The sequence below is a fragment of the Schistocerca americana genome, chromosome 8, assembly GCF_021461395.2.
Source record: "Schistocerca americana isolate TAMUIC-IGC-003095 chromosome 8, iqSchAmer2.1, whole genome shotgun sequence".
NCBI classification, from domain to species: domain Eukaryota; kingdom Metazoa; phylum Arthropoda; class Insecta; order Orthoptera; family Acrididae; genus Schistocerca; species Schistocerca americana.
The window spans coordinates 506150726-506174988 of record NC_060126.1 but is presented as its reverse complement, the minus strand read 5'-3'; the positions used below and the strand labels follow the sequence as shown (position 1 = coordinate 506174988).

At 41.9% G+C, this 24263-nt stretch overlaps 1 protein-coding gene across 1 annotated transcript in view; it reads left to right on the top strand.

Annotated features, from left to right (window-relative positions):
• The window catches only part of LOC124544805 (midasin-like), a 291545-nt gene that overhangs the window by 143749 nt on the left and 123533 nt on the right, over positions 1 to 24263 (top strand). Inside the window, exons 21-22 of the mRNA XM_047123490.1 lie at positions 7213 to 7427; positions 12426 to 12757. Of these exons, the coding sequence (XP_046979446.1) occupies positions 7213 to 7427; positions 12426 to 12757 (547 nt within the window). The remainder of the gene's footprint in view (positions 1 to 7212; positions 7428 to 12425; positions 12758 to 24263) is intronic.

The window sequence follows — 24263 nt, the reverse complement described above, 5'->3', positions numbered from 1 at the left end:
ATAACATCTGTCATCCTTGGGTGTTTGGGTTATTACTGGTATTTTAATTTATATCCCATTCTTGTTGCTGGACTCATTACCATTGTATGAGGAAAGAAGAATAGAATTTCTTGGTCATCATTGTTATTTTAACTTAGTAGTTTTGGTTTTTATTTCAACACCATTCTCATATTTTTGTTGTTTTATATTCATTTTACATGTACTTATTTTATTTTATTTGTGTTGATGAAAAGTTGTCAGTGAAGTATAAGAAGTGGAATAAGTAAAATTAATAATTCACCACTAGTTGAGGCATTGAGTTATTGATCGACATACAAACTAGACTGAGAATGTCGCAAGATATCAAATAAATCCTAACAGGCACACACCTGCATTGCTGACTACAGTTTGTAGGCTCTGTAGTGATAATGTGCTGAGAGGTCGTGTCAGGTAGAGTGTGTGAGGAGGAACAAGAGGTGAGGAGTGGGGCTGTGGTGGTTTCAGAGTATTCAGTGGCATGGTGGAGATCAAGTCAGCACATTACACATTGAATGCCACAGCCTGTGTGACACTGCCTTTGGCCTGTTCACATTCTGGCGGCCTGTGGAGTGGAACTCCTTTCTTAAACGATGCAGTCAGCTGGAGCATGACATGTAATCAATTGAATATTTGAGTCTTTAGTGTATTTGAAGCCTGTGGCTTGATCATGAGGTGCATTTTACTGGGAGTCAAATGGTCTTTAGCTCTGTTTGTTTCATCATTAAATTTTGTAAACTATTATCATCCATATCACAATTCAATAGTCATATAATGTACATTTTGTCATGGGTACACTTGTACTCCACTGTAATTCACTGATTATACACTTACAGCAATGTACGTTATTTGGTTAGTGAATTGTGGTACAGATGAAAATAGTTTACAAAATTTAATAAACAACATGCTGAATTAATGAACATGGGACTGTACTAAAATGTACCTGATGATGAAGCCATAGGCTTTGAAATGCATTGTGTTAGAGAACTCGATGAAGAAGGATTTCTTAACCCAAATAGCCATACGAAAAGCAGTGAAGGCACAAATGCCAGTAATGAACAAATTGAATTATCAGTTGTTACAAATGGTGTTGTGCACACTGAATTACACTGAGATGACGAAAGTCATGGGATAGTAATATGCACATACATAGATGGTGGTGGTATCGCGTACACAAGGTGTAAAAGGGCAGTGCATTGACTGAACTGTCGCCTGTACTCAGGTGATGTATATGAAAGGTTTCCGACATGGTAATGGCTGCGTGATGCCAATTAACAGACTTTGAATGTGGAATATTAGTTGGAGCCAGATGCACGGGACATTCCATTTTGGAAACCAGTAGGCATTTCAGTGTTTCAAGATCCACAGTATCAAGAATATGCCTAGAATACCAAATTTCAGGCACATCACCTCACCATGGACAACACAGTGGCTGACAGTCTTCACTGAACCAAGAGCAGCGGTGGTTTTGTAGAGTTGTCAGTGCTAACAGACAAGCAACACTGCATGAAATAACCATAGAAATAAATGTGAGACATAAGACAAATGTATCTGTTAGTGTGTTGTGTCGAAATTTGGCATTAAGGCCGGTATTACACTATCAAATTTCTTTGTCAAAGATTTCATCAAAGATGTGATCAAATATTCGTCTAATATTTGTGACAAAGATCTTTGATGTGGCACTAAAAAGGGGAATTACACTATCATCATATTTTTCGTCACAGTTCAAGATAGCTGACAACAACAACTTGTTATTAACAGCAGCAGTTGCATGTACCACAATTGCACTGCGTGCACATGCGGAAGAGAAACGAGGGAAAAAAAGGAAACATACCTGGGCAAAGCCGTGGGTTTTACGACGACATGATAAAAGCATTCAACAAAACTTGTTATGTGAGCTTATAGTGGAGGACATCAAGTCGTACATAAGTTACTTAAGAATGGATGAGCTTACATTTCTGTATGTGCTCAGTGAAGTGTATCCTCATATCACAAAGCACAATACTCACTTAAGAACTGCTATATCTGCAGAAGACAGGCTCACTGTAACACGTTGATTCCTTGCTACAGGAGAGCGTTCGGTTAGGTCAGGTTTCCAGTCTTCTTAATCTATTTTTGTATTCAGGGTGCCTCACGTTGTAAGGTGCCTCATCAGCTTCATACATCTCTATTAATTTTGTAGTTATCGGTACACGCCAATTGTAATTTACTGGTAATGTTTATAAAAAAATTACAGGTGACAGAACATTGCAACGATGCTAGTGCTCCACGTGGTAACACGTACATTGCAGTGAACAGATGACAAGCGACTTCTTTGATCAAATCTACTGCGAGGCCCTAGATTTGATTAAATATTTGACGACATTTGACGAAGTTCCCTATCACACCATCAAATTTCTTTGACAAAGATATTGGTCAGAGAAATTTGATAGTGTAATACCGGCCTAATGGGCTACAGCAACAGATGACTGATGTGAGTGCCCTTGCTAACAGTATGATTTTGCCTGTAGCACCTCTCCTGGGTTCGTGATCATATCGGATGGACCCTAGATGAGTGGAAAACTGTGGCACGATCAGAAGTGTCTCGATTTCAGTTGGTTAGAGCTTGTGGCAGGATTCGAGTGCAGCAGACTCCACAAAGCCAGAGACCCAAGTAGTCAACAGGGCACTGTGCAAGCTATTGGTGACCCGATAATTGTGTCAGCTGTGTTTACATGGAATGGACTGGGTCATGTGGTCCAACTGAACCGGTTGGTGACTGGAAATGGTTATGTTCAGCTACATGGAGACTATTTGCAGCCATTCTTGGACTTCATTTCCCAAACGATGATGCGCCATGTCACTGGGTCACAGTTGTTTGCAATTGGTTTGAATAACATTCTAGGTAATTCGAGTGAATAATTTGGCCACCCAGATCACCCAACATTAATCCCATTGAACATTTGTGGGACATAGTTCAGATGTCAGTTCAAGCACAAAATCCTGCACTGGTAATACTTTCGCAATTGCGGACAGCTGTAGAGGCAACATGGCTCAATGTTTCTGCATTTGAATCCGTATCACATCCAGTTGCAAACACTACGCCAAGCGAAAGGAGATCCTACATGATATTAGAAGGTGTCCCATTACTTTTGTCACCTCAGTGTATTTTACTGTTTGACTTGTCATGCAGGAATGACTTGTCAGCTGTTTCCATTATTGCTGGAAAGTAGCTGGAGCACCCAACTACACCAAATGTTAGGCTCTTGTATTTGTGCAACTTCTTCTTCTTCTTCTTCTTCTTCTTCTTCTTCTTCTTCTTCCTCCTCGTAACATGTCAGTGACACCCATTTAAATGAAGTGTTGTGCCTCAGCAAGGTGCATTGCTTTTGTGTTTCCTGATAGCAGATCCTCTTGTGTCACGATGAGATGGTGTAAACAGGGCAGTGAAGGAAATGGATCATCGTCTGTTCAACACTGCATGCACGGGACACATCTGGGTTATCGCACGGTACCCATTTGAACAAGAAACTTATAGTTCGGCCAGATCCTATGTGAAGACAATTAAGTGATTTCCATGTTGGCCACAACAGACTGTTTCATGTGGGCAGATCCTCTTTTGGAAGTATTCTATCACTTTTAGCTCTTTCCTGCCAGTGCTGAGGTCTCTCTTCCGCCTTTGACTTCACTAAGGGGTATGTACTTGAGATGAAACTTTTCCTACTGCGAAGATGTATAGCAACAGCTTCGTGCCCATGATGTGTGTGTCTGTCATCATTGTTCACTTTGCTCCTCTCGGATTTCGCAATTACTATCTGCCCAATATCGGCTGGAGCTATTCTGACCAAAACCTGGATCTTCTCAGTTGGGGCTGGTGTCGAGCATTGTGTCACCTGGTGGCAAGTTTGGCAAAGAGCAATACCAACGTGTTCCAAGTGGCAGGATTGATGCCACACTGGGGAAGCATATTCTCCTGCCAGGCAGCACAAGGCTAGAGCTGAAGTCAAAGTACTTGTAGGCTTGCATCACAACTTGTGCATTTTTAGTTTTCTTTAAGATATTATTTCGTGCTGCAACCTTCAGTTGGATGTGTCACAATGTTTCTCAAATGCCAGACTCCTATCAAGAATAACCCTTCGGTATTTAGGGGTAGAGATGTGAGTGAGAGGAGTTACCAGCTATGAGACGTTTAACCTGCAGGTAGCATATTTGTTACTGGGATGAAAAATGCTGACTGCTATTTTAACATATTTGTTACTGAGATGAAAAATGCTGACTACTATTTTGCTTGAATTTGGCTTCAGGCTCAACTTAAAAGTTCATCATTGTTACCTGCACTATATCCCCAATCAGTGTGGTGGCTGTTGTAGTCACTGATAATGACTCTGTTTTCTGGTTAGCAGTAGGGGGATTGTAGACAGAAGTTGCAGTGCACTTTTCGAATCCCATAGCTAGGATTTTGAAGTCCTCATCATCTTTTAGATAAGCAGATTTTATCACAAGGCTTGGTTTGCAGAATATTGCAGTTCCACACTTAGAGTGAGGTGTCTCCATAACTAATCTTATGCCATCAATTCTTTGTCAGCAGTAGTTCATAAGATATTGGGTTTCTTGTAAACATAAAATATCACAGTTTTTGACATAGGTCAGATAATAAGACTGAATTCGTGGTTGAAAATCCCTTGATGTTGATTGATCAAGGACAAATACAGCTCAGAATGTGTGTTCGTTACAAGGAGTTGGTGTTCTGCATCGTCAATTGTAGGTATCCATCCACTGACTCATTTAAAAGGTACTGACTGTCCGCTTGTATAACAGCTCTTACATGCACGTTAAGGGATATGATTATTACTGCCTGAATATTTGTGGCTATTGTAAATGCACTGCATGCAGAGTGTGTGTGTGTGTGGGGGGGGGGGGGGGGGGGGGCATTTTTTTATTACTTCCCTCAGCGTTGTCCACTGACTTGATAACAGTTGCTTGAATAATACTCTGAGTCTGTAACATGCTGAGTTATTCATTTATAGTGTACTGTAAAGAATAGGGAATGTCGCAGCATTGAAAGAGTTTATGTACCACTGATGACATCTTGGTTATGTGAGCTGTAAAGTTATTCACACGTCCAAGCACATGACTAAACAGTGCTGTCAAATGCTTATCCAACACATCTAATGTTTGGTTGGGGATGTTGTCTACAGATGTTAAATTGATTGGTCTCTTCCATGTATACAAAATTCTTTCACTACTGCTAAACCACGTCTTAGCAAAGATTAGAAATTGGAAAAATCTGGATTTTGCAGTAGATGCAAAATAATGTGAATTCTGCCTCAAAATGCAAAAACACAGAATTACCAAATAGATGCTATTTCATGGCAAATTCTATACTGAGGAACTATTTTATCAGAGATAGTTTGGATAACTTTACTTTTGGCATATTAATATCGAAAATGTAACCAATTTTCCGTTTGTGACATTGTACATCGTTTGGCAAAGCCCAATTTGGAAAAATAATGTGCATCAAAACCTGTCTGCAAAATAAAAAGTGCACAAATGAAATGACCTCCAAGTGTGCCCCATGCTCTGGTGCCATGATAACTGTGGGTGGTTGAATGATTCATTTAAGATACATGCCATATAATGCAGCTTAATATTCAGCTGTGGGATCTACCATTTTATAACAAAGAAATGCATACATTTATTTATTAGCAAAAGTTCAAAAGTTGGTATAGTGTGGACACTTTTAATGTGCCAAATTAGGTGGTAGATGTTTGAAATGATTGTTGCATTGAATACCTCTAGAGGTCAGGTGTGAAATACCTTGTTAACAGTATTCTTAAAATCACAACAAGCAGTTACACGGTAGCTATTCCTGGATGTTTTGTGTTGTGCATTGCTCGTTGTTTACCTTTCTTATTTTGAAGTGAGTGATGTGTCTAATCCTAGTCCATCACGGATTTCGATTATGATGCTTACAACACTATTAGAGTTAGCCTTGCGACAATAGTGTGTCAGTTCTGCTTTTGCAGAATGTGGATGTGGGCTGCTGACCGTGAGAGGGATGCAGGGTTCGTTTTCCTGCACTGCTCCTCTCCCCTTGCATGCTCAGAATTCTGGTTTGTTTATACTCATGGTTGGCTGCCACTGTATAGTGTCTGCACTCTGCGCTATAGCAATCGGGGAAAAAAAATTGTCACTTTTTTCGACTGTGCCGAACCCCTAATGCTTGAGTAGAGTTATGTAATTTTGGTTACTTCTACTCTGCACCTTGTCATTTCTACCTGTAGCACTGTTGAGCATGGATCACACAGCTATGAATGCTCATGAAAGGTAGAGATTAATATTCTGCAATCAGTAATCATTGAATTGAATGGGAAAAGACAAAGAATGTTGAGAAATACCTTAAATCAGAGATGACATTGGTTCACCCATGGGAAAATGCTGCTGTTTTTCAAGACAAAAATCATTTGTTAAAAGTTTAAATACAGCCATACAGTTTTTGCATGAGCAAACATTTCAGTATTTCAGTCAAACAGTTCCCAATCAGCATTTTTTCAAACTGTAAAATTTTTTTTAGAGAGAGAGAGAGAGAGAGAATTAAATCCTGCTCTCTGCATAGTTCTATCAGCTGACTTCCCTTTCATTCATTCCCCCCCACCCCACCCCACCCCACCCCACCCCCCACCCCCATTCTATGTGTTCTTGTACTATTTTTCCTTCTCTTCCTTTTCCCACTATCAAAATCCAATTCCCTGTCACAGTTAAGGCTTTGTCTCTCTTTACAGTTTAAATAATTTAATTTACCTCGTTATAAATTCTTTCAAACTACTCATAATCTACAGAACTAGGATGCAAATATATCCTTGATTTCCTGAGATTGGTCATGGTTTTTGTGTTTATCTTTTGCTATGATAATCCATTCACTATGCTGCCCAACTCACATTTCTATATTTTGTTTGTTTATATTCTTTGTTTATTATTACATCTATTCTTGTACTACCCCTATTTGATTATGCATTGATGGTATCTAGCCTGCCTATATATTTGTGTGTGTAACATTCAGCTTTACACCTGTTTATTTCTGTGACTCTGTGTGAATTGTTATTACTTATTTTTTTAGAGTAATCATCATCCATATGTGTACTGAACTTTTTCCCTTTGCAAGAGTCAGCATCTTCTAATTTACTCATAATTTATATTTGTTTCTTTTTCTGATTGCAGGGCGGAAACTAAAGCCACAAAATGGTGGTTTTACCTCTTTTCAGTAATTGAGTCCTTTGTCTCTGATGAAGGAGAGAAAACTTCTATCGCTGAATTGGAAGGAACGTTGAAAGCATTTATAGAAAACGGAACACTTGGAGACTTTGAAACCAGACTTGAGATGCTTTTCAACTTCCACTGTCATGTGCTGCATATGGAAACTTCAGAAAGGCAAGGTAGGATAGTATGGATAATTCTCTCCTGCTTCTATACATTCATTCTTCATATTTTGTGGATTGTGTAGGAGAACACTCGGGGATATGAAATGAGTTAATGTTTCCAAAACAGAGAACAGAAAACCAGGAACTGGTTTTGTAGTATTTCTTTACAAGCATGTGCTACTTTACTGAAATATAGTTTCTTCCAGCTGGAAAATGCTCCTCTCAGAGCACAAATAAATCAAATACTGCCCTCTGACAGAAAAGGGGGAACCAGCAGCCTTAATCCTCATTCCACCTTCCTCACCAAAAATTTTGACACACGAATGTATTTGCGTCGTCCTTTTCCCCTTAAGCCTTCATACTCAGTGTCTCCATCTCACTGCTACCATCTATACGTGTCTCTCCCCTACTGTCTCCTTTTTCTCTGATTAGCACGATCTCCGGTCTGTCTCTCCCACATCCCTTTCTCTCTTACCACTTTTGGTGTCTCTCTGTCCTACTGCCATTGCCTTTGTCCCATTCTGTTTCTCTGCCATTGCCACTGACTGCTTCTTTTTTGCTTGCAGTCTGCTTTCTTTCTCTTGACCACCATTGTCTCCTCTTCACACATGCCCTTGGGGAAGGGTTGCTCAGCTTTTTGACCTCTAGACTGGGAAACTTTTACACATGGCTGTAGGGAGTGTGTGAACGTGGACAAATTTTTCGTGTTAATAGTTTGCCAGTCTTGGGAGAAGGGGTGAAGGAGGGGAGGGGGCCGTGTCCATACACACACACCCCCCCCCAACCCATGCCTATTTTATGTTCTCCATTCATTCTCTTTTTCATTTCCACTGTCTCCTCTTTTTCATTTCCACTGTCTCCTCTTTTTGCTCCCACTGCTGCTATCCCCATCCAACTCTCATTGTCTTTTACTGCCACTATCTCTCACTATCACTATCTCCTCTCTCTTTGGCTAACACTGGTATTCTCTTCACCCATCTCTCTCTCTCTCTCTCTCTCTCTCTCTCTCTCTCTCTCTCTCTATATATATATATATATATATATATATATATATATATATATATATATATATATGAATATAATAGAGGGAAACATTCCACGTGGGAAAAATATATATATGTGTGTATGTTTGTGTTTGTTTGTGTGTCTATCGACCTGCCAGCGCTTTTGTTTGGTAAGTTTCATCATCTTTCTTTTTAGATATATATATATATATATATATATATATATATATATGCCACTTTCTCTCTCTCACCACCATTGCTTTCTTTCTCTTTCTCTCCTACTGCCACCGCCTCCTCTCTCTTCCACCATCACTGTCTCTCTGCCACTCTCTTTCAGCACAGAAAATGTGAATATACAAATTTTTTTTGTGAGTAATGCAGAATTAGAGTTGAGGCAGCTGGTTCCCCACTTTTCTTTACAAGAGGAACATAATCACCTCTTCTGTTATTTGAGAGAAGCATTATTTCATCTGGTTCTCTTCTCTTCCCTATTACAGCGGAATATGCTGCATATATAAAGTGAATTCAGTAGGTCATTAAAGTTTTAATATTTTATCTATATACTTCCAACAAATTTGCATGTCTTGACACATACACACAACAGATAAGTACGCCTGATATATGGTATACTCAAATTCATCTCCCATCCAATGCAAGTTCACTTTACACTACTATACATAAAATGCACAACATTTTCAGACTAAACCTACAGTATCCCAAAAAGTACGGTGTTTGATTTGCAAGTATAAAGAATTTCTTGTGACAAAATATTCTTCCCTGAGGTGCTTACACTACTAGAGGGTGCTGTCGAATGATTTTCAGATCAAAGGTGTGCAGTGCCCATTATATAGAGTTTTACTGATGAAAAAATGGCAACAGGCATGATATTATGTGCATAAGTATGGTAACTTTGAAACCTCTTGGTCTCAGTAATGGATAATGAAATCAAAATATCTTTTTTCAATATCCACCAAGAACATCATTGTAAGAATATATGCCAAAAATTTCTATGATTTCCCATGAACAGAAATTATAGAGGTGGCAGCCCCCACAACTGGTACTTTTGGAACCCAAAAATTATGGTTTTCAAGGTTTTCTCGGTTACTGCCCATAAGCAATGGTGCTTTTATAAGCTGCCTAAGGCCCACCCTAGACCACACCTGAATTAAGAGAATCAGCTGATTTGCTGAATTTGCCTTGGCTAGAGGAAATCTGTAATGTTTAAATTTTGACCCTATACTATAGTATAGCTACAGCATGACCATTCTTACGATATGTATACAAATGGTTGCTAGGCCAAGGGCTGTCCAAAACACTTGACCTCTTATCACTGTCAGACCTGAGATGTAATCCCCCTGAGAAACTGCCTTTTTCCACTTGGCTTTTTGGAACATATTGGCAGTGTGCACAGTCGTGCATGAACTGATGTGTGCTTACATGTGCTAATTGAAATACAATAAATTTGACAGAAACTGTACTAACCTGAACAAATCTGCATCATCCTCAGGTCTAGTAGTTACATTTAATCTATTACTGTCAAAAATACTTACCTCGAGCACACTGAAAGCTATCCAAGAGAAATAATTATCTACATGCTGTAAAGAAAATAGATCTATTTGTAACAAACTATGTTGAATTATTAAACACAACTTTCAAAATTATTTTTGTTAAATACAATGTGACCCAGAAATTTATAAAACCATTATTTCAATGAAAATTTGTGTCTTTAAAAATTTTGTAATTGTTTACTGTCAAATAAGTTAGGTAAGTCAAAAAAGAACCAACAAGGACTGTTTTATTATGAAACCCTTTAAATGTTTCATGGGCAAATGTAAATGGCATTCCCAAGTGAGCAACCTGTTTGATATCCAAACTCTGATGTGTTATGTATCTTTTTATGAAGTTGGGACACAGTTCTAATGTAAATTGCCTTCCTAGATTTGTAACAATATTTTACCAATGAAATAGGTTTGTAGTTATAGATATACTTTTTTTAGCTTTCTTATGTGAGATTACCACTCCACTTCTATTCCTTGTGTGAGGAAAAGATAGGGAGGGAGTGTGATATGAACCCTTAATGTTTTTTGTACTTGAGTTAAGATTTTCTTGATTGTTTGAGGACAATTTCTTAATGTTCTAATTATTTGTTATGACTGTCTTACATAGATTTTCAATAATCCCTAATGAGAAATATCTTTTGAGTAGGGTTGTGTATCTTACTTTCCACCTTTCATTTTTGTTTTTTATTTTTTTAATTTACCAATCAAAACACAATTGTCAGTCATGGGATATTCTTCAGTGATTCAGCAGTAAAACTGTATTTATGAAAACAAGAGATCCAAATCTGAATCCTAAAAGGTAGTTTTTCAAGGCACATCTGAGCCTGGACCCAAGTGATTCACAGCTTTCATATCATGATAAATAACTTCGTGCAGACAAGTGACTGGCAGATAGGCAGCGCAACCTTTAAATATACAGGACATTTGGCTATTATAGAAACAGGTGAACAGGTGAACAAGGGGAGTACAGGATGGTGAAACGAAAAAATAATCCCAATAAACATACATCTGGAAATCGGCTGTCTTCCTGACATGACATGTTATGACTGAGAATATGAACACCATATGACAAAGTCCCCGAGGGTCCAGACTGCTGACATGTACTTCAGGATAAACACATTACAACACATTCTCCACATGGTCACATTTAATGTGAAGGCAGGCTTCACAGCTTTCCATCGATGTCCATTACACATTTAAAAATCCAAGGTGTGTTCTGAATGCATAGACAACTGTCCACAGTGAGTTTATAGAGACTGTCGACAGGGCTGGAATACACCAAAGCTTCATCATCATAAAAATTCATATTGGGGAACCTGGGAGGCTTATGTATTGTTGAGCCACAGCCAATACACTTGTTGTCAACTGCTATTTGCTGGTACTTAGGTATCCAGAATTATGATAACATCAAATGAGGGCAGTTTATCACATTTTAATTGATGCATCACTTGCAGACTTACCTCATGCATGCTGTCTTGTGCTAGTAGTGTTTAAAAATGTTAATTCTTCTAGCAGTACTGACAAACTGGGCTGTCTGACTTCAGAAATGCAAATTCTAACTCATGTCATTGAAGCAATCATATAACCACATTTGTTTATTGAAAAAGCGCACCATACAAAATTAAAATGATAAACACACCTTAAATTTAAATTCAAATAGAAATGAAAGCTTTTTAACCAATTTTATACATCACATAGGATGGTCTGAAGTTCATTTTCTAATTATAAGTGAAGGTTCAATTCTGAATACTCAAAGAATACACACATGTAAGATAACATTCTTTTATTGACTCATAAAGCACATTGTACTTGAACAAAATGAGCAATCATTGATTATGTGAGGGTGAGAATGAATGTGTGTGAGATAGTGGGCTGTTAAGCCACATTAAAATTTGTTTTATAGTAAGCAATCAGTCAGGGAGTGGGTGCCATAAGCAGCATGTAATCCCTACATTGATAAGTAATATAGCTTCTCTGGATGGCAGCCGCTCAAGACAAAGATATCACTGCCACGCCAAGTATGCACTTGTAAATATTTTAAATAGATTTTAAATCGTACGATTGCACGATAGATTACATTCACCCCCAGTGGCAAGATACTTCGATTACTAGCAATAAGTAGGTTTTGAGCCATTTCATATCCACATGTGATTATGATTTTTATTTTGATTTAAGATATTCAACTGATTTTTCTTTTTTATATTGATTCAAGATGCATTTTGTTGTTAGTACAATGTTCTTTTCGTGGCTGAGTTGAACAAGAAAACAAATATTACATAGTGATAGATTTTTTTTTTCTTTTTGAAACAGATTGTAGCCTGTTAGGCCCTTTCATTTGTACCTATAATTGTGAAACACCTTGTGTACATTTCATTAATCAGTAATGTAATAGTGTATATCAACTTGTTTTCATGTATAATTGATGTTGATGTTGTTTATTGTCTTTTCAGAAGTGATGTTGTGTTTGCTGTGGAACTTATACAAGAGGTTTTCGCAGCTAAAAGTACCTATAGCAGAGCGTCTCGCACGTCTGAGAAACCCTATAGAACGAGAACTACGTGATTTTGTAAAGATTTCCCACTGGAAGGACACAAGTTACTGGGCAGTGCGGGAAGCAGTTGCTAAGAGCCACCGCACTGTCCATAAGCGTATTCGAGAATTTGAGAAAGTGTTGGCTGAACCAGCTCTTGTTCCTGGTGTAGGAGTTAAAACTGGAGGGACAATTTTTGTTAGATTCCCCACAGTTAATGCTGCTGCCTTCATTATGCCTTTGGCTTGGCGAGTAAGTCCAGTATTTAATTACTTTTTTTTATTACAGCTTTGTTGGCCTTTGTATGTACTTCAAGTTCATTAACAATTCAGTCCCACTGTCGCAGATTTTATGTTTCTTTGTAATATATATATCGAAATGCTTTAGAAAGAAGTACCTTAAAAAACAACAAAAAAGACACCATGTCCTTTCTTAAAGTATGTAAAGCTTTTTTTGTTATATGGTGTTATAATGCTAAGCAACAAGGAAGGTGATTGTATTATGCTTTGACCAGGAAGGGAAACAGAGCATACATTGCCAACTTGATCTCTCGGGCCCTACATCAGATGCTTCATGTCTTCTCCTGGCAGTTGGCAACTTTGGAACAGGCTACATGTGAAGAGTCAGTGGCTGCTTTTGTCAGTTTCGTAAATGATTAGTGTAAAAGGATAACAAGAAAATCAGTGATGTATAGAGTGTAGATTACTCCATCAGTACTTGGAGGAAAATAGATGTATTAAAGCAGAAATACACAGTACTGATGGTCCACACTGTTGTGGAATATCAGTACTGTTTGTTTCAGTTTATAATGTCAATGCTGTGTGTATTGCACGAGGTAGTGGAAAATGTTTAGTCGAATATAAGAAATGGAAGGAATAACGGCTTTGAATGGTCGATATGCACATAGATAAGACAGGAAAGTTGCTAAGCTTAGGGACATAATACGCTTCAGAGCTGACAGAATACACAAGCACGTGCGCACACACACACACACACACACACACACACACACACACACACACACATATACACACACACACACACCAGTCATACATGCACACTGTCTCAGTTGGCTACATTCTACCCACACTTCATCTCGACTAGGGTGAGAGGTTTACTGTGAAGCGGGTATATTACAGAGGAAGAAGAAGAGTGTATGAGTGTGGAACAAAAGAGGTAGGGTGCACAGGGACAGGGACAGGGGCGGGTGTGGGTGTGGGTGTGGGTGTGGGTGTGGGTGTGGGTGTGGGTGTGGGTGTGGGTGTGGGTGTGGGACAGGGACAGGGATGAGGGCTAGCAGCTATTGATGCCAAGAGGACTGCTGGCTCCAAGGGGGGAAGGGGATGAGTATCCAGAGGGCACAGGATAGGACATGACACAAATAGGATGTGCTGGGTGTGTGCATAGGTTGGGTCTTGCACCTGTGTCTTCTCAGGAGTGTGACCTATTTTGAAAGAAGTTTCAAGGAGGGACCAAGATATTTCGTAGATTGGGTGATTCCGAATCAAAGCCATTTTATTTATGACGCACACATAATGTGGGAAGGCAGGGGCAGAGTGTGCAATTAGTTGGGTATTGATGCAACTACTTCAGTGTCTTACCTACTTACAGTTTTGTGTCTTGTGAAAATGGATAATGGCATTATTGGTTTGCAGGACCTCCCATGGAGCTACTCCTTTGACATCTCTCTACATACCCAACAAAAACTTACTGGGAAAAAGTACTACTGTGAGTTGAGAAATACAATGCAGAAACATGGCAGACAGCACTTGATTGTTTTGCATTACATATCTCAAATCTGTTCCCCCAAGATTGTGTCATGAACTGCCATTTTATACAGGAAAGGAAGAAAAGACGAGCCACATCATTTGGCCTTTTCCATTCTGTACCTCATGCTGTCCATCCTTTCTTGCTCTCTCATGATTTTTTCCTCTTCTCCTTAAATTATTTACAAAATCACTTATCTTTGTTTCAAAGGATAATTCTTTTGTAAATTTTGTTTGGTATATTTTGAAAATATCGTCTTAAACCTCTACAGTTGGGCTCACTTTGTTTCTTGCAGATGGATCAATACTTAAAAAATAAATAAATAAATAAATAGACAGCCAGACTGTGGTTAGTCAGGTTAATCAAGTCAGCTTCAAGCTGCAGTGCTAATTTTCAAAATCATTAAGTAATATGCATTCATTAACGCATAGTACTCCATAAATCCCATAATGAAGGAAAGCCTCTAGTGATGTGGAATGATTCAAATTTTACATCAACTGGCAAAAGCAGCTACTTACTGCAAGCTACTTCTGTATCATGTAATACAACCATTTAAAACTAGTTTTGATGTACTTGCATTGCTAATTATTGGAAATGATCCTAGATTACTTCATTGCTATATATCTCAGTTGAAAAAAATTAAGGCTGCTGCTCTTTCTCAGATACTATCAGGCGTCATTATCCCAGACAGGTTAATAACTTATTAGATATTTTCTTTATTGTTAACCATAATTTATGTATCCAGGTCCAAATATCTTCATAAATTGTGGGTATTCTTTTACTTTAGATGTGAATAATTGAGCATACCAAATTTGATGCCTGATGGTAACATAAGTCTTTGCATGAGTGTATAGCACTCCTCTCCAAACACTACATTGTGGCTGTGAATTTCACAGTTCATTCTGAATTCCCTCTTTATTCTGAGCCATAGATACCATTAAAGTGTAAATGTTTTGGCATGTAAGTGCAAGTACCCTGAGGTCCATGAGGCAGCTTCTTCAAGATGTTGGGTTATTGACTTTACACAATATTCATACTGCACGTCTGTCAAATAAGTGCCTTTTTGACATTAGCTGCATTGTTCCAAAAGATTGTGAAATAGAACATTGCTAAGTGAAATTATGTAAAATATTATAGCATTCTCCTCTGCAGGTCAAGTCAGCGAGATGGATTTTAACAGCAAAGCAGGCAGCACTGAACTGTTTGGTTAACTTAACCAAGTACTGCCCCCCCCATCAGATTGTTGTCCATTCGGATGCCTAGGAAAGCTTCACAAGGGCTTTCTTTTATTCGGTTCCCATTCATCTCCATTTCTGTTACCTGTAAATTTTATTTTTAGAAATTTTAGAACATGCATATATGTAAGATTGTAAATAATTTAGGAATAATGTTAATAATTTACTGAAGAGCAGAGGCATTGAGTCATTGGCAGGCATGTAATAAGAGACTGAAAACTTTCCCATCATTTGGACAAAACCTTTTTTGAGCTAGTATGTAGACCCCCCCCCCCACACACACATCTGTACAGCTACAGTGTGTTGACTGAATGCACAATGCTGAGACTGCATTTCTGCACGTTGACTGGGGTGAAAGATTGTGTTACGAGGGGAAAAGGAGATGAAGAGCATGAGGGAGGGTTGGAGAATGTTGGCTGTCGGCTCAGCAGGGGATAGTAGGTGTACTGGATAGGAACACGAGAGGGGCAGCAGGTTGTAGCGGTTCTGCCTGCTTTATTTAGTTCATTTGTGATTATCCTTGATGTCAATGTACTGACTGAAAAAATAGGTCGTGGACGTGCAGTACTGTCTACTGTAAATGTTGTAGCCGAAAGAGGCACAGTTATGTTTCACAGTCTTTTACTTTCACTTTTCACAACCCCCCAATAATACACAGTTACATATGGCCAGTGCAGTATATTTCTAACTTTTTATAAGCCTCATTAATAGTTAGCAGGTGAACCCTCCACATACTGCTACAATAGTTTACTGTTGAACATCTACAAGCAGTAAAAACTTAACTGCAGAGCTCATAGTTCTTGAACAATAGAAAGGTACATACGGAGCAGACACTGTCAGTTTGCTTTAACACACAACCTAATTGTTTAACACTTATTTTACGGATGCATTGTTGTTGTTCTAACTAACACAGGTTTCTCGTCTGAAACTCAGACGTGGACTGACTGTCTCAGGACCAAAAATTGGGCCCATATATATCATCACAATAATAGGTACTGAAACTACATATTGTTTAAAGTTAAATTTACAGAAATTACAATTAAAACTTACTTCATTCAATTAACTGAATACATCAAAAAATTCCGTCTTTTTAACAGTTTCTTCTGCTGCAAGATTTAGGACGAATTATTTGTTTAAATCATGAAATTTACATATATATATATATAAAAACAAAGATGAGGTGACTTACCGAACAAAAGCGCTGGCAGGTCGATAGACACACAAACAAACACAAACATACACACAAAATTCAAGCTTTCGCAACAAACTGTTGCCTCATCAGGAAAGAGGGAAGGAGAGGGGAAGACGAAAGGAAGTGGGTTTTAAAGGAGAGGGTAAGGAGTCATTCCAATCCCGGGAGCGGAAAGACTTACCTTAGGGGGGAAAAAAGGACAGGTATACACTCGCACACACACACATATCCATCCACACATACAGACACCTGTGTCTGGTGTCTGTATGTGTGGATGGATATGTGTGTGTGTGCGAGTGTATACCTGTCCTTTTTTCCCCCTAAGGTAAGTCTTTCCGCTCCCGGGATTGGAATGACTCCTTACCCTCTCCTTTAAAACCCACTTCCTTTCGTCTTCCCCTCTCCTTCCCTCTTTCCTGATGAGGCAACAGTTTGTTGCGAAAGCTTGAATTTTGTGTGTATGTTTGTGTTTGTTTGTGTGTCTATCGACCTGCCAGCGCTTTTGTTCGGTAAGTCACCTCATCTTTGTTTTTATATATAATTTTTCCCATGTGGAATGTTTCCTTCCATTATATTGATATCATTAATTTACATATATAGTTATGCAAATAATACTTTTGACAAAACTTTTAATTACTTTGGAATTAATGAAGGGCTAGTTTTGCTAACGTGTTTCCGGCCAAATAGGTACTCGGAGAATACTAGCATTTCATCTTCCAAATGTTTACAGTTATTACAGAATTTATATTTTTTTATATGTCAACAATAGAATTTAAGTTAGGAAACAATTACTGAGTTCACCCTATAGTGAAAGTATTAATTAGGAATAGTCAAAATAAATTAGAAAATCAAATACATACATAAAACTAAGCTTAAAATTAGATCCGGTGTTATATTCTTTAAAATTGAGGGCCAACTTTTCTCTTTTATGAAAATTCAGATTATGTTCACGTATGTAAATACTAATTATTGAAAAAACAAATTTAAGGAGGCAGATAGCAAAACAAGAGGGGAAGTAAAATTAACCCAGCTTGCTTCATCGCAGGGCGCTTGGGATACGAATTCGAAAAATGGATATCGACACGGTGAGTTTGTGCAGAACACGATGATGATGATGATGATGATGATGATGATGATGATGATGATAAGGAGGAGTGGATTGAGAAGGGATGACAAAACAGGAGGGGGAGAGTCTGTGGTGAAGGGGGTGTGGTTGCAGCACAGGTGAAGTTAGGATGCAGGTGGCACAGATTGTGAAGCATTCATTGTTCTCTAACATGTTGTGATCAATGGCACGGTCCACATCCACCACGGTGGTAAACTCTGCTATTTACTACAGTCCGGCAGTGGCCATTCATTCAGGTGACCAGCTGGTTGGTGGTTATACACACACAAACTCTATGCAGAAATGGAAGCAGAGCTGGTATACCGCACAGCTGCTTTCACATATTGCCATGCCTCTGATGGGGTAGGATAAAGCTTTAATGGGACTGGAGTAGGATGTTCTGAGTAGGTGAATTGGACAGGTCTGCCATCTGGCTGTCCATAGGAATAGAGCCCGTGTAGCACAGGATTGGGTGTGGTTGCGGCATAGGGTTTTACCAGAATACTGCGTAGATTAGGTGGACGGCAGAATTTTACTTTAGGAGAGGTGAAAAGGATTCAGGGTAGTATGTCAACATTTGCAGGTAGGATGATAGATAGTTAAGCATTGACGAAGTATATGGTTCAGTTGTTCTTGTCCAAGATGATATTGTTTGATGAGAGGGTGTTTCTTTGAAACTGGTTTTTGGAGTGGTGGGAGGATTGGGGACGTGTGAGGATATGGCATTGAACATCTGTCTGCAGACTAGATTTGTGGGATGGCACTTGTCTTTTGGAGCCATTGGTGAAGCTTTCAGCATACTGGGCAAGATAATTTTTGTCAGGCCAGACTATATAGCAGTCCTTTTGGTGTGGAAGGGATGACAGCATTCAAAATGCAAACTGATGAGTAGTGGGCTTGTGAACAGAAGTATTGATGGAGCTGTCAGAAAGGTGGAGGACAATGTCCAGGAAGGTGGCACATTTGACTAAAGGGGACCATGTGAAGTGGAAGGGGGTCGAAGGCCTTGACTTCGTGCAGAAATGAGGATACGGGCTTTGGACCTGGGTCGAGTTTGTTAAGATACCATCAGTGAACCTGGCCTGGACAAGGTGTTTGAACCATAAACATACACCATATCTGCATATTCTTCATTAGTGTGGATATGTGGCATTTTAGCTGGAACAGGTACAATCACAGTTAACCGATTCTTCACTCGGACACACTATCAGTCCCTCACACTTTCACTCACGACATACCGTGTACAAGTGTGTGTTTAATGGGCTAGTTTAATGGCAGACAGAAATCCTAAGCCCCCCCAGGGGGTCCACAACTCTTTTGTGGACACGTGCGTAGCGAGCACGGGACCCCGAGCTAATGTGGCCCTCCTTCCTTTCCGGGCTGCATACCTTCCCTTCCCTTTCCACATCCCTCCCCGTCCCCCATCTTCGCCCCCCCCCCCCCCCCCCTCACCTCTGTCTCTTTCCTTCCCTTTCTCCCCCACTGGGAGTATGGTTTGTGCCTACGTCCGGAGACGGACGCTCAAAACTGTTCCAAATTCCTTGCTTTTACACTTGCAAGTCCTCGTCCTTCCTCTGTCCTTCTCTTTTCCTTCCCTCTTCTCCTTGCCCTTTTCTCCGCTGCGGCGTTTGAGACCCCCTTTTCTTTCCTTTCCCTTTCTCTTTTTTCCTCCCTGTGCGTGTCTGAAGGCCGACCCACGCACTTCCATGCGTAGCCGGTGACGGGGTAACGCGTAATTCCCCGCCCCGGGTAGACAGGTAGGACACGTACGTACCCCCTGGTAACGGCCAGGCCCAGGGAGGGGTGATTACCCGAGCTGATACCTTCCGAAAGTGCCGATTGGTCCCTCCGTCCGTTTGTCGGGAGGTGTGACCTGAGGTGTGAACAATCACCTAAGGCGGGTGTGCCCTCGGTGAGGGCCCCCACAAGGGAGGAGCGCGCCATCGGAGACGCCGGTAATCATGGGGGATTCTTCCGCAATGGTTTCCTCACCTTTCACTATGTCTGCTCACAAACGTAAGTTCACTGAGTCTCAGCCACAGACGGTTCTTCCATCGTTGCCACAGTTCCTTGTTGTTTCTCGGTCTGACGAAGGTCACGACTTTTCCACGGTCAACCCTTTCATTATTCAGAAAGGTGTCGACGCAATTGCAGGTCCTGTAAAGTCTTGTTCCAGATTACGGAATGGTACCCTGTTGTTAGAAACACACAGTGCCCTCCAGGCTCAAAAATTGCTGCGTACTTCTCTGCTCCACACCTTCCCTGTCCGGGTGGAACCGCACCGTACCTTAAATTCCTCGCGTGGAGTTGTCTATACACGCTCCCTCGATGGATTGTCTGACGAAGAACTTCAGCACTACCTGTCTGACCAGGGCGTCACCGCTGTTCATCGGGTTATGAAAAGGGTTGACTCGAACATCATTCCAACCCGCACTGTCTTCTTGACATTTGACAAAGTTCAACTCCCATCAAAAATCAAAGCAGGCTATGAGATAATTTCCATTCGCCCTTATGTCCCAAACCCTACGCGTTGCTATCGATGTCAGCGGTTCAATCACACCAGCCAGTCCTGTTCCAATCCGGCCAAATGTGTTACGTGTGGCAAGGATGCCCATGAGGGTGCTTGTCCACCTCCATCCCCTCACTGCATCAACTGTATGGGTGACCACGCTGCTTCCTCTCGAGATTGCCCCGTTTTTAAGGATGAAAAGCTCATCCAGGAAATAAGAGTGAAGGAAAAGGTGTCGACCTTTGCTGCTCGAAAGTTACTCGCCAGTCGACAGCCCACCGTGCCTCAGAAAGGAAAATACAGCACTGTCCTTGCTTCTCCTCGGCCAACAAAGGAGGCGGCCACGCAGACTTGCGACCTCACATTTAGTACCACGGTCGTCAGATCGGCCAGCGCAAAGATCGCCCGTTCAACCTCACCACTTTCGCCTGCCCACTCTATGGCTCACCCTTCGTCGGGTTCTGCTAAATCTCGAGCCCAAAAGTCAGACGCCAAGTCTTCGAAAAAAGAGCATTCCCGTGAAGAGTTTTTACGTACTGCAACTTCACAACCATCGGTTCCTCCTTCATCTAAACATCATACCTCCAAGAAGGCTACGAAGAAACAGTTCCTCTCCTTCTCCGCCAAGGCGTGTCCCATCTACAGCACCACCTGGCGGAAATCGCCCTCGGCCATCTTCTGTGTCGCCGAGGCGCACTGCTGGTGGCCGGTCAACTGGCCGATCGTTGGTGGCAGGAGCTGCTCCTGACCAACCTATGGATCAGGATCTTCTGCCTTCGACTGAGTGCCATTCCATGCTGTCGGTTGCAAGCTCTGAGCAGTCGTTGAGTTGACAGCACCCTTGGTCTCGTTTCTCCATTTTCTGTTCACCCTATGTCCATTATCCACTGGAATATCCGCGGCATTCGCGCCAATCGGGATGAATTGTCGATCCTCTTACGATCCTACTCGCCGGTCATCTTCTGTCTTCAGGAAACGAAGCTGCGTCCCCATGACCGCTTTGTTCTCCCTCATTTTCAGTCCGTCCGATATGACCTCCCCTCTGTTGCAGGCACTCCAGCCCATGGAGGACTCATGATTCTGCTCCATGATACTCTCCATTATCACCCAATCCCCTTAAACACTTCCTTCCAAGCTGTCGCCGTCCGTCTTTCCCTTTATGGATACACGTTCTCTCTTTGTACGGTATACATTCCATCGTCTACACCAATGGCACGAGCTGATCTCCTTCATCTTCTTGATCAGCTTCCACCCCCCTATTTGCTGGTTGGGGACTTCAATGCCCACCACCCGCTTTGGGGATCTCCACATCCTTGTCCACGTGGCTCACTATTGCTAGACGTCTTCCACCAAGCGGATCTAGTCTGCCTCAACACTGGGGTCCCCACATTTTTGTCTGCCTCCACGGCAAATTTCTCTCATTTGGACCTTGCGGTCGGTACTGTTCCGCTAGCTCGGCGCTTCGAATGGTTCGCCCTTGATGATACACACTCGAGTGACCACTTTCCATGTGTTCTTCGACTGCAGCCTCAACTGCCATATATGCGCTCGCGACGCTGGAAGTTTGCCCAAGCCGATTGGACACTTTTTTCGTCTCTAGCGACATTCGATGACCGTCGCTTTCCCAGCGTCGACGATGAGGTCACTCATTTTACCGACGTTATTCTCACAGCTGCGGAACGTTCAATACCACGCACCTCCGAATTGCCCCGGCGCCCCCCAGTTCCTTGGTGGAACGAGGCATGCCGTGACGCAATACGTGAGCGGCGACGTGCTCTTCGCATTTTCCATCACCATCCAACTTTGGCCAACTGTATCCGATATAAGCAGCTCCGTGCGCGATGCCGTCGCGTCATCCGCGATAGCAAGAAGGCAAGCTGGAAATTCTTTATTAGCTCATTTAACACCTTCACTCCCTCCTCGGAAGTTTGGAGTCGGCTTCGACGGTTCTCAGGCGCGCCTAGTTTCTCCCCAGTCTCTGGGCTCACTGTCGCGCATGATACCTTAGTGGACCCCGTCGCAATTTCTAACTCATTGGGTCAGCACTTTGCTGAGATTTCGAGCTCTTCAAATTACCCGCCAGCGTTTCTCCCGAGCAGCGGAAGTGCGACATCTTGCTTTCTCCTCTCAAAATCGCGAAAGCTACAATACTGTTTTCTCCATGCGCGAACTCCAACATGCACTCTCTTCTTCTCGCTCCTCCGCCCCAGGACCGGATGGTATCCATGTCCAAATGTTGCTGCATTTATCAACCCATAGCCTGCGTTACCTCCTTCGCCTTTATAATCGAATTTGGACCGACAGTACCTTTCCCAGGCGATGGCGGGAAGCTATTGTCGTTCCCGTTCCGAAACCTGGAAAGGACAAACATCTCCCCTCTAGCTATCGCCCCATTTCTCTCACGAGTAGTGTCTGTAAGGTTTTGGAGCGTATGGTGAACTACCGTTTAGCTTGGTGGCTGGAATCCCGCAGTCTTTTAACACCAGCCCAATGCGGATTCCGACAGCATCGTTCTGCCGTTGACCATCTTGTTTGCTCTCTCCACTTACATCATGAACAATTTCCTCCGGAAACGCCAAACGGTAGCAATATTTTTTGATCTGGAGAGAGCATACGATACCTGTTGGAGGACAGGCATCCTCCGCACACTGTTCTCTTGGGGCTTTCGAGGCCGGCTGCCCCTTTTTCTTCGCGAATTTATGGCAGAGCGCACATTTAGGGTGCGGGTGAACACAACTCTCTCCCGTACTTTCTCCCAAGAAAACGGGGTACCCCAGGGCTCCGTGCTGAGTGTTGTACTGTTTGCCATCGCCATTAATCCAATTATGGATTGTCTCCTCCCTGATGTCTCGGGCTCCCTCTTTGTGGACGATTTTGCGATCTACTACAGCTCTCAACGGACCAGCCTTCTTGAAAGACGTCTTCAAGGATGTCTCGATCGCCTCCACTCGTGGAGCATCGAAACCGGCTTCCGTTTCTCACCCAGTAAGACCGTTTGTGTTAATTTTTGGCGACGTTAGGAGTTTCTTCCGCCCTCCTTACATCTAGGTCCTGTCAACCTTCCGTTTTCCGACGTCGCTAAATTCTTGGGTCTTATGTTTGACAGAAAACTGTGCTGGTCCTCCCACGTTTCCTATCTTTCGGCTCGCTGTCTGCGTTCCCTTAACACCCTCCGTGTCCTGAATGGTACCTCTTGGGGAGCGGACCGAGTGGTCCTTCTCCGCCTCTATCGCGCCTTAGTGCGCTCGAAATTGGATTATGGAAGCATAGTCTACTCCTCTGCTCGGCCGTCTATTCTTCGGCGTCTCGACTCTATCCACCACCGTGGATTACGTTTAGTGTCTGGAGCTTTTTACACCAGCCCTGTGGAAAGCCTTTATGCTGAGACTGCTGAACCTCCGCTGTCCAATCGGCGGGCAGTCCTTCTGAGTCGTTATGCTAGCCATCTGTCTTCCATGCCAGCTAATCCAGCCCATGACCTTTTTTTCGACGCCTCCTTTGATGTCGGGTATGCAGGCCGCTCCTCCTCCCTACTACCCCCGGGAGTCCGCTTCCGTCAACTGCTCCATTCTCTTTCCTTCCGCTTTCCCAAAACGTTCTTGACAACTTGGGGTACAGCACCGCCTTGGCTCCGTCCCCGGATCGACTTGCTCAGAGACCTATGTCAATTTCCCAAGGATGGTACCCCTACACTTGTTTACCGTCGGGCATTTGCTGCTCTATGTGCACAAATGACGGAAGCCACATTTATTTACACCGATGGCTCGAAAACATCGTTAGGTGTAGGGAGTGCCTATATTGTTGGCGTCACCCCAAATCACTTTCGGCTTCCCGACCAGTGTTCGGTTTATACTGCGGAGCTTTACGCTATTCTCCAGGCTGTCCACTACATCCGCCGCCATCAGCGGATACAGTACGTAATCTGCTCAGATTCTCTCAGCTCTCTCCTA